The sequence below is a fragment of the Papilio xuthus genome, unplaced genomic scaffold (assembly GCF_000836235.2).
Source record: "Papilio xuthus unplaced genomic scaffold, Pxut_1.1 DF828258.1, whole genome shotgun sequence".
NCBI classification, from domain to species: Eukaryota; Metazoa; Arthropoda; class Insecta; order Lepidoptera; family Papilionidae; genus Papilio; species Papilio xuthus.
In genome coordinates this window covers 1,152,540-1,163,631 of record NW_013530391.1, presented here as the reverse complement: position 1 = coordinate 1,163,631, position 11,092 = coordinate 1,152,540, and the positions used below count along the sequence as shown (strand labels likewise).

The 11,092-nt window shown below is 35.4% G+C and overlaps 2 protein-coding genes across 4 annotated transcripts in view; one reads left to right on the top strand and one right to left on the bottom strand.

Annotated features, from left to right (window-relative positions):
• Nucleotides 1-285: 285 nt before the first annotated feature.
• Nucleotides 286-2,722, top strand: eIF2Balpha (eukaryotic translation initiation factor 2B subunit alpha). Its single transcript, XM_013306116.1, has 7 exons — nt 286-412; nt 498-599; nt 802-941; nt 1,156-1,272; nt 1,387-1,499; nt 1,895-2,039; nt 2,405-2,722. Exons 1-7 carry the CDS (start codon nt 400-402, stop codon nt 2,684-2,686), a joined length of 912 nt encoding a protein of 303 aa, XP_013161570.1. The 5' UTR covers nt 286-399; the 3' UTR covers nt 2,687-2,722.
• Nucleotides 2,723-2,858: 136 nt separating this feature from the next.
• The window catches only part of FER (tyrosine-protein kinase Fer), a 47,759-nt gene continuing 39,525 nt past the window's right edge, over nt 2,859-11,092 (bottom strand). For 2 of the 3 annotated variants that reach the window (XM_013306199.1, XM_013306201.1), the window contains exons 5-14: nt 10,838-10,975; nt 10,330-10,599; nt 9,600-9,810; nt 8,782-8,964; nt 7,201-7,401; nt 6,627-6,803; nt 6,087-6,300; nt 5,556-5,831; nt 5,197-5,319; nt 2,859-4,944 (exon numbers count right to left, since the gene is read on the bottom strand). In XM_013306199.1, coding sequence (XP_013161653.1) covers nt 4,808-4,944; nt 5,197-5,319; nt 5,556-5,831; nt 6,087-6,300; nt 6,627-6,803; nt 7,201-7,401; nt 8,782-8,964; nt 9,600-9,810; nt 10,330-10,599; nt 10,838-10,975 — 1,930 coding nt within the window. In that variant the 3' untranslated portion in view covers nt 2,859-4,807. The remainder of the gene's footprint in view (nt 4,945-5,196; nt 5,320-5,555; nt 5,832-6,086; nt 6,301-6,626; nt 6,804-7,200; nt 7,402-8,781; nt 8,965-9,599; nt 9,811-10,329; nt 10,600-10,837; nt 10,976-11,092) is intronic. The other variant, XM_013306202.1, reaches the window with a different exon arrangement.

Here is an 11,092-nt window from a genome sequence, read left to right as displayed (position 1 = left end):
TCGTTAAATTCTACAGTTATCATTTGTTAAATTTGTGCGTTTATTAATAGTCTACGCATTTTGTTAACTCTTGGACCGCATTAATCTCAGACACTATATGTTTTTATCTTATTATTTTTTAATCTCCGACAATATGTTTAATGATTCATAAATCTTACAAATTGAATTGAACATTAAAAAGAAGTTATATACTTTACATTACATTATAAAACAAAACATTATTAATTTTTAAACACAAAAACTTTTGACATTCACAAAAAGAAAGATGTCAATATTTCAAAAAGTCAATGTCAGATGTCAGCGAGTTAGGTTATTTTTCTATTAAAAACAATTCATGCTGAATTCTTATTCAAACATTACATTGAAATATTACGAGTAAAATTAAATATTCCTTAAATCATGAAAAAGGAAGGTGAGGTTAATCGACGAATAAGTATCAAGGATTTTAGAATTAGACAATTGCCCTACTTACATGTTTCTTAAATGTTTTCTTTTAGAAGTTCAAGAAATTTTCCTAAAAATTCTTAGAGAAGAAGAGGATGTTTCAGCGGGTGTTGCAGCAATAAGAACATTACTCACAGTAATAGAGAACTATAAAGGTTAGCATGTTGAGGTGAATTTAAATTACTTCTTAAGGTGTAGTTGTGAGTGGCAAATTAGTTTGGTAAGCTTTATTTAAGATTTAAAAAAATTTATAGTCCTTAGCTATTGACAGGATGTTTCAAAAATTAGATTATATAAATAAATTATAAAGTTGTATTACAATTACTATAAGACTTGTCTATCTTTTATTGTTACCAGTGGCAACTGTAAGAGAGTTAGATCTCAACCTGCAGCTGGCAGTAGATGCAATGAGGCACTGCGACCAGCCCGTGGCAGCCATCTCCTCTGGTTGTGAACTCTTCATGAGGTTCATCACATTTGCCAAACTTGATGTCAAGGTCAGTAGCCAAAATACATGATTCTCATATAATTTGCTCTGATATATTTAGATATGAGGTTAACTGTATAATATATATCTGGTAATTTAATGATACAACTATAATCTCCCTCTTCATTTATTTTAGAAACTTGGATATTTTATATGCATTTTTTTCCCAACAGTTTTTTTAATGTCATCCTCTCTTTCTGTGAAGAAAATATTTATTTTTACAGTCATTTGAAGAATGTGAGCAAATCATGTTACAAAGAGGACACATATTTTTGAGAACATTACTTGAAGCAAGAGGGAAAGTGGCCAAACAAGCTTTACCTTTCATTAATGATGGCTGTGTAAGTATCATTTTCTTTAAGGAAAAAAGGTTTTATATTCTCTTAAGATATTTTAACATTTTCACTGAAATAGAACCCGTTAACTATTAAATTTTAAACTTCTATATTTTTCAGAAAATTCTAACACATTCCAGATCAAGAGTAGTTCTACAAGCCATGTTGGAGGCTGCTAAAGCTAATAAAAGATTTCATGTTTATGTCACAATGTCTGGTCCTGATAATAGCGGGTAAGTAACAGATAGTTCTAGTAGTAGTGTATAAATCAGGAGTTGACACTACAATTATGATGAGTGATTTACTTTTTAGCTTTAGATAATACATATTTTATACAGAATAATGGGTGTTCATCAATATTTTAAGTTAAAAACTTAAAATTTTTGACTAAGGCTTGAGACTTAAGAGTTTGGTTTGTTTTTCATTTATACTATACACAACAATTGTAAGGTTGTACTTACAATTGTGATCATATTCAGCCAGTTATAAGTGAGAATTATTGCCTGGTCCCTACAGACAACCTTCATAAGTGGAAAACTACTATATGCAAGACAAATATACCGGTGCCTTGAACCCTCTGCTATCTAAGTTTGACTGTATTTTAAAACTTACCTTGTCTTACCTTCAGAGTGTTAATGCACAAACAGCTAGTTGCTGGTGGTGTGGATGCAACTCTTATCTTAGATGCAGCTGTTGGTTACATCATGGAGCAAGTTGACATTGTCATGCTGGGAGCCGAGGGTGTCACCGAGAGTGGTGGCATTATCAATAAGGTATTACTAAAACTTGTTCATTAGACTTTTTTTCCTCTAAGTGCCTAGAAACTATTGTGACAATGCTATTTTTACCTGTTACCTTAGAAGCTAGTTGTATGGTTGGGGATGTCATTGTATATAACTGTTTTGGTCGCCCCGGTCCATTTGAACTGAAAAAAATATGAATGTATTGTATGAAAAAGGATATGCGTAAGATGGGAATGAATTAAGAAACTGTGATGAGCCTCTGTAGGGAAAATACAGGTTGTTGTTGATGATGGAAGTCTCGGTCGCGCTAGTGGTAATATTCATTTAAAAAGAGTGTAGGAGTGGATGGGTACCTACTAGTGGAATGGGTCTTACAAGAATGTTTTTTTTTTCAGATTGGTACATACAGTATAGCAATGTCAGCTTTAGAACTGAAGAAACCGGTCCATGTTTTAACTGAAAGCTTCAAATTCTCCAGAACATATCCTCTTAACCAACTCGACTTGCCAAATGAATTCAAATATTTATCAAGTGTTTTGAAAAATAGCAAAGATCTATCTAAAGAACATCCCTTAGTGGATTATACACCCCCGGCTTATATAACTCTGTTGTTTACGGACTTGGGAATATTAAATCCATCTGCAGTTAGTGACGAACTGATTAAATTGTATCTATAAGAATCTTTTATATGGAAATAAATGTTTATATATTTACTCTGATTTTTATTTACCTTACCATAAGAAACTCACCTTCTGTCTTAGAAGTACTACAACTATTCTAAAACTGGTTTTGTATGATTAAAAATTTCGTTTAGGTTAGAAATAATTTTGTCCATAATATTCGAAACCAAATCATCTGGCACTTTAATTGATATTGACGTAAAAATATTTACATTTCACATATTAATACTAAAAATAATAAACATAAAAAAAATACAGAGAAGTGTCTCACTTCAATTTTTTCATTAGTGGTGAATTTTCACTAACAAAACATCTGTGCAATAAACATATTGCTTTCTTTATCTTTTCAATGAGAATGCTTTCTTTGATTTCATGAAAATACGTTTTTATACAAGTATTTTGACAGTGGAAACTCACGTTGAATATAACATTTTTGAAATATGCACTAACCATAAATTTATAACTCATAGATTCGAAGTACAAAAGTAAGGCGGGAAAAGGTCTCTTGTTGGAATAAATTCCCTCAGTGTTGTCATTTATAATACAAAATCTCATTTCGAAAATTGACTCTCAATTAGCCGTCAAACTTGTTTAAACTATCCATCTATAGGTTATATATCTATGGCACCTATGTAGGCAAGACAAATAGTTCAATTTGTTATTTAATGTAAACACAATTTATAAAATGGAAGCACGTTACTTTCACCAACATAGCACAATACAATCAAATCTAAACAATTTATCTTAAAATTAAATCAACACACGGAAGCTCTTGGGGTTTAAACGAAATATAATCTTAAACATACATAGAATAATACAGATAATATAATAAAAATGTAATTGTAATGTTCTATTTCAAATTTTACACATAATATTATTGTTCTTGTAACACTGATACAACATAATATTGATGTTTTAATGCGATCTTAATATTATTTCACTTAATATCAATATAATTTATAAAAGAGAACCAATCACATGAAATACAGTACATTTCAAATGAAAATGCGCAAAAAAACCAGCGCCATATTGCAACGTCATAGCTCAAATATAAAAAAAGCTTGCGGCATTAAAGCATTTTTTAAATTACACTTGAAAGGTTTAAGTCATTGATACATACATCCTTATTTAAAAAATTATACATGTATTTCATATATGAGATAAAAAAAATGAGAATTAATTAACAAAAAAGATTAACTAATTTAAAACTACTACAAAATTGACTTAAATAGGCATGTTAATGGCTAATAATAATTGTAATTCGATATTCACAAAAACTTTTATTCGATTATGCAATTACGTAAAGCTATTGACAGATTCAAAAAAGTATTCTTAATTCAAATTACAATTCAATAAACATATTAAAAAAATAAAAATGAGTATGGAATAATTATAATTCGGTACTACAAAAAACAAATTATAAATTTCAATTAGGCGACGTTATTGTTGTCCTAAATTTGATTAATTTTTACATTTCCAAAAAAAATAAGTTGCAACAGACCTTAACCGTTAAACACATTGAATATAATAATTGACATAAAATTCAGGTAATTATTATATACAATCGCTAAAATAAATAGAAAACTAAATTGTCTGTTACATTACGTATAATATCAAATAGAAATAATACCGAGTCATTACACGCACGACGGTAACACAAAATTTATTTACAAATATAAAATAACTTATAATTAATTATAAATGTACAAATATAGAAAATTATTGATAAAAAATTTAAATCGAAACACTTTTAAACGTAATCATTTATATCCCTAATTTTGCAAAGACAATATTTCTTAATAAATGTTTGGAAATTGGAAAGCCAGAGTTAAATAAGCAACTACAGAATTTTTATTTCATTGTTTTTAATCTTCAATTTTATTGTATTTCAAATGTCGAACACTATTGCTATCTCTCTTTTCTTCAAAGAGATTGACAAGGATGGCAATATTATATATATTATGACACAAATGCAGTGGATACTCACTATTATTGATTTTTAAAAAGTAAGATCTATTTGGAAATACTAAAATTGATATTTTAGTCTTTGAAATAGACTCAAATTAGTTGATAGATATATGTTTCATTATAATTACCATCGCTGTGTTCCTGAATCTGTTACCTGTTGTAAATGTTGTCAATAATGGTGTATATTTGATGGAAATGCGGTCGCTTGTCAGCCTCGTATTCCCAGCACCTCAGCATCAGAGCGTACACGTCCTCGGAACAACCGTCAGGTGCCGGCATTCTGTAGCCTGGAATAAGTTTTTTACGCATAAGTATATATCGTATAATAAGTATATAGTCTGACCAGTTATAGAATAATTCTCGCCATAATACAGAAAAATATGAGGAGGCTTAATTTTAATTCCCTTTCGCACCCTTTTCTTATAAGGAAAAGGAAGGGAAGGGGAAGCGGATGTTATGGAGGGCCCCTGCTCAGGGCAGGCAGAGGAAGAGGAAATATATCTTTTGCCACCTTGTAATATAAAAAAAAATGTGCTTACCGGCGTCGATTTTTTCCCGAGCGCGCGAGTTGCTCATTCCGGCGTAGGGAGTGTCGCCCTTAGAGAATATCTCCCACATCAGCACTCCGTAACTCCATACATCGCAGAGCGACGTGTACTTGCCTTCAAACAGGAATCATTATATAAATAACAAATGAAAAAAACTGGTTATTTATTTTTCAAACCTTTTCCAAGCGAATAATATCAACTGACTTTTATTTTATAGCAAATACGAATTATTTAGACTACATGTCTATTCCTATGTAAAGTATTTAGTTATTTTCGTCATAAGGCTAAAAAGACATTTTTTCATTTAAATTAAAATTTCTTTTAACAAGCAATATAAGAAGATCCGTTACCGAAATTGAGCGCCTCGGGTGCGGTCCACTTGATGGGTATCTGCTTCATTCCCCCGGAGACGATGTACTCCTCCTCCTCGCGCGACATGCCGAAGTCGGAGATCTTGACGGTGTGGTCGTCGGCGACGAGACAGTTGCGGGCGGCGAGGTCGCGGTGGATGCAGTTCTTGGACTCGAGGTAGCGCATGCCGGCCGCCGCGTCCCGGCACATCGCCAGTAGCGAGCGCGAGCTCAGCGCGCCCGCACGCGTGCGCAGGAACGTCAGCAGGGACCCGCCTGACACGACAAACATACATTCATACATGCTAACTTTCGCATTTATTATATCACTAACATTTCTCATTCTTAAAAAAAAACTATTTTTAATAAAACTGTTTAGTTATTATAAAGTACCATATACAAATAAGAAATTAAGATTTATTTTGTTTACATTTAAGTCCTCTTTCTCCTTATTTATTCAATTTTAGATACGATAACATAATACGGCGTTCTTATTTAAAACGCATTGTTAATGGTATAAGTTTTACGTACCCGGTACTAGTTCCATGACGATCATGATGGGCTGCTTCTGCACGGCGATGCCGATGAGGCGGACGATGTTGGGATGTTGGTACTGCTTTAGAATGCGGCCCTCCTGAAGGAATGTGCGCTTCTGTTCCTCAGGCAGCGCCACGCGGCACGTCTTCACCGCCACTTCCTGACCCGTCGTCTTCAAACGAGCCTTGTACACGTCCCCGAAGTTACCCTAAAAAGTTAAGTTAATTACATTAGTAAAGTTACTGATGGATGACTTTAATTTTTTTAATTTGTCCTTTTTAACGTAGTGTCTAGTTTAAAGCCAAAAACCATATTTGGATAAATTTTCTTGAATAAATACAAAAACATTCACTCCATTCAGCTTCTATGAAGGGAAAGAACATGGGTAGTTCTTCTTCTTTCACTTCAAGGACAAAAAACATTTAGTAATTTGAATTATACAACTTATAATTAAATATTAAAACACACAAAATCTATCATTATTTATTGTTAATAGAACACTCATGCACACGACAATAAAAAAAAACAACTCACCCGTCCGATTTTGTCCAATAATATGACATGGTCGTTGTTAAGTTCCCACGTCTCTCGCGGCACAGCGCGGCGGAGCAGAGCTCCGGAGCGCGCGGTGACTGGCACACCACTTGCCCGCTGCCACGCTATCAGCTCGCCCACTGAAGGGAATGCAGCACCCTCGAAACGGTAGTGACCCTGGAAATACATGAATTATTTGTAAATTTGTTGGTTTGTCTCTCCGTTCCGTTTGCTAAAACCTTATGAATTTGTTGCTCAGTCCCACGTAACCCTTTGTGGTGTACAAAGGCATGGTAAAAAGGGAGACGCCCAAAAAGTCTCTGGTACCGCGAAAACTGGCACTGCTATTACGTATCCTTATTTAATATGAGGATCTTAACATCACAAAACAAATTATACATTTCCTACAAAATATACAACGTATTTATTAATGCAAGTTCAAACGAGAGTTGAAGATGGATGATGAAACAATAGTATAATGGTGGATCTCCACTGTTATAATAATGTTGCTATCAGTCTCATTTTGATAGCGTGTTCGTATACGAGAATATATGAAATTCATGATATCACTGACCTCCGGTGTGGTCTGCACAATGAAGTGCTTGTGTTGCCCCCAGCAGACGGAGAGGACGAGTTGTCGCGCGTGGTTGCGCGTCGTCTCCCGCACCAGGTAGTCCCCGTCCGCTCGCAGCAGGCGCACCACCTCCTCGCGAGGCAACACCCCGTGGAACCATTCTTGTTCCACTAGCGATCGCTCCGTCTCACTCACGCTCACCTGCGTATTGACATAAATTGTGATTATTATAGGGTTGTTAATCGATGTGTTTTTAAATCGCAGGGCTGTCGATTATTGATTTTTGTTTAAAATAATCTTGTTTTCAGTAATTTTCGCTAATAATGGGACATAGGAAATTATTACTTGAGTGTAAAATGTAACTTTACGTATGTAAACTGCATTTATGCTATCAAAAATTACAAAAAATAAACTTAACAAAATTAAAAATGTTAAGACATGCGTGATCAACCGAAATTCCTTGTGTGATCAAACTGGTGCTTTTTATTTTAACATGGAATGCAGTTTGTTTTTCGCTTCACTTTGCCTGCTTCGGGAAACAAGTAATGACTCATATAAAACTGTATTTCGAGCAATCCACGTGCTTCGGATAAGGTTAAACACGCAGGAAGTAGGCGGTCACTATATCTGTGTGCCCGAAACGTACGCAAATTAAAAACTAATAAAATAATTTCCTATATTAACATTTTATTCATCAAATACCTGGAAAACATCTCGCAAAATAACACATTATTTTTTTCATATTTTTAATTGTATTAAAGTTTATATTAGTGTAGGTCAATGTTTACACGCGAACACAAACATCGATGATTATATCATGCACAAAACAATAGACAAGCGAACGCACACAAATAAAACATTCAAAACCTACGGCCTCCTTCTCAAACTCTAACCGAAGTTGTTTCAAGCGCTTCTTCCTTCGAGGAATTATAATCGGCGGCAACAAATCAGCTTGAGTTATATACATAGAGAACGGATCCATAATTCGCAGACTACGTTACACAAGAGAAATCAACCTTTAACAAGAACCACAGATAAAAAATTGTGAAATAGAAAAACTTTCCGACTTTGCTGTAGAATAAACAACCGTCGAGCGTTTACGAGATTCACCTTGATTTTGAATATGTATGTTTGGGAGCGATGTGGTGCTATTTTAAAAACGAAAGCTTATTCCAGTGCGCGAAGTTCGCTGTGGTAGGATGCAGCGTGTCACGCCGGTATATTTAGAGCGACGCGACGTGACGCAGGCACTCCGGCGTGAGTGGCAGGCTCATGCATTAGGCCGGGTGCACACTAAACTTATCGTCAGCGACCGACTAAGATAGTATCTTCGTTAAGTAAAAATGCATTACAATTTGACTTTCACTTTGTAGCTCCAAGTCAGCCATGATTATACGTTTAATGTGTACACAGCCTTAGTGCGTTAGTGTCACTCACCACGCTGTTAGGGCAACTACAAACACGCTTCTTTCTCTTCCTGAGACTATTGTTTTGGACACGACAATGCACATAGACATCCACTCGCTTCCTCAAGCGTCTCTTCAGGACCCTGATCCGCTTGCTGCGGCGGGCCATGGTTACCGTGTCTGCGGGCCCTTCACTGCTACTCCGGTACGTTTTGGGCGGTAGGGCCGGGCTCGAGGGCACCGACTTGCGTCTAAAGGGCCTCGTGAACATTTTGAAGAAGGGCCTCGGCGGGATTATAGAATGGAGATGCAACCGCAACGCGTCCACCGACGATTTAGACCCCAACGATGAACGATCCTGATAATTTCGGGATTTTATTTGATTGATCCAAAATATTATATTACTTGTTCAGAATATCTTCAATAACGAATATGTATTATATTTTAAATTGTCTGTATAAGAAGTTCTGTAATTTTACATTAATATACAGGTGAAAGGCAAACCTTGAACTATAAATCAGGAGCCAATAGCAACGCTAATGATACAAAAATATTATGCTCGATACCTTTTTGTACCACATTTTACAAGTTACATGTAAGGTGGTGCGATATCAATAATAACACAAAAAGTATAAAGGTAAACTTATAATTGGTTTATATTTACCACACCAGAACAAATTGAAAACATGTTTATGGTAAACAAGTACACTTTAATTATTAAAATGAGAAAAAAAAAACACTTCGATTGAACCGATCCAAACAAAATACTTACCACACATTTAAATATATATTTTTTGATTACAGCTTTTTATGATAAACCCGATTTTAATATCTGATCGTGATTCCTATCTTCTTCGCGTTTTATGTAATGGAAATTTTTATCTCTAATTTAACATGAACATTTTTAATAGAATATTTATGACTTTCAATAAGTATTTGAACATATTAGTCTGCTAAATCTAAGTCTTAAATAATCACGGAGGTTCAGTATACCTGGTGGTCTGGAGAGCTTCCATCCAGGCTGTCTCCGCCGACAGTCTCAGCAGAGAGATCAGGACAGCCGCTGGGCGCTTCCTCGCAGCCGAGCTCCGCCAGCGCGGTCCGGATCAGTTCCGCCTGGCGCGCGCACTTACGCTCCACCACTCGGAGTTCCAGAAGTTTCGTCGGCTCTGATGACGTCACTGGTATAGGTGGCGGCGAATGCCTGTATATAGAATAATAAGATAATTTCAATGACCAATTTTAGTGTCCAATCCCTGATAAATCGAATACTGCACCAACACACCACCATAAAAGAAAAAATGCTAAATGCTTTATAAGAAATATAGTTAACTGTTTAAGACTTTTTATAGGTATTCATAAACACATAATAAAGTAGCAAATGTTAATGAATGAAGTCGAGAATTTTTCCCCTTTTTTGAGTCCCCCCTGTGTACAATCCACTTTCCCTTCCAATCTATCCTTACACGAAAAGGTTGTGAAGACGATGAAGACTAAAATTAGACCCCCGGCACCACACTCATCACACTGTAAGCGGAATTGCTTACAATTGATGCCAGTCTTCTGTGTGGTCGTGTTATCGCACTGGGCGAGGGACACATTCGTGCAAGAAATTCGTTGCTGGCATCTTTCTTTGTTAGGTTCCAGCCGTCAAACTTATTTTAACCCTAAATAAATGCTTTTCTTTCTTGACTTTAACTTATTAAGGCTAAATTCAACATACCTATCGATGCCATTGACCCCATTGCTGATACCGGACTGTGAACCACTATTATTATTCTTGCAGATACCATTGCCTATGATCTCCGGGCCGTGTAACGCTGTCTGCTTCTCTCTGTTGTCTTGTAATGATGATTCCAGTTCGGTCAGCTTCTCTTTCAACCATTCAACAGTGAGATTGTCAACTGTTAGTTGGTTCGGTTGGAGTTTACCACTCGTATCTTCAACTAGGCTCTCGTCGAATGTAAATGTTATTGGTGTTGAGGGCGGTGATCTAGAATAATAAGAAATACTAATACTAATGCTAATTATTAGGTACAAATATTTAAGATAAGAAATTTCCTCGTATACTCTTATAAAAATAGACTAACTTCGCTGAACCTCTTACTGTATTTATCCTGTTACTTCTGCACGTTATTTTCCTCCATCCTTCCCCCCTCCCCGCCAGGTCTTCCGTGGTCCACTTTGACCACTTTTAGAAAACTAATTTGAAAGGGTAATATTTAACTTACTTGTATTTCTCCATGAATTCTTTGTATTCATCTTGGGGTTTGAGATTTTGTATGGTCGTCTCCACTTTGCTGGTGATCTCGCGGAATTTGTCCGTACTGAAGTCGGATCTTTGCACCACCTCCAAGAGTATTGCCTTCCTGTTAATAATTATTATATTTTATTATTAAGTAATCATACTCGTATCAGATGTTAAAAGAGCAAAAATCGACCAATACTAGAAAAAGAATAAGCACATCTCTTGCCGTCGGTTTCTG

Coding starts and splice junctions, on each gene's coding strand:
- eIF2Balpha (XM_013306116.1), top strand. Junction 600..801: donor AGTAATAGAGAACTATAAAG/GTTAGCATGTTG, acceptor TATTGTTACCAG/TGGCAACTGTAAGAGAGTTA. Junction 1,273..1,386: donor CTTTCATTAATGATGGCTGT/GTAAGTATCATT, acceptor TATATTTTTCAG/AAAATTCTAACACATTCCAG.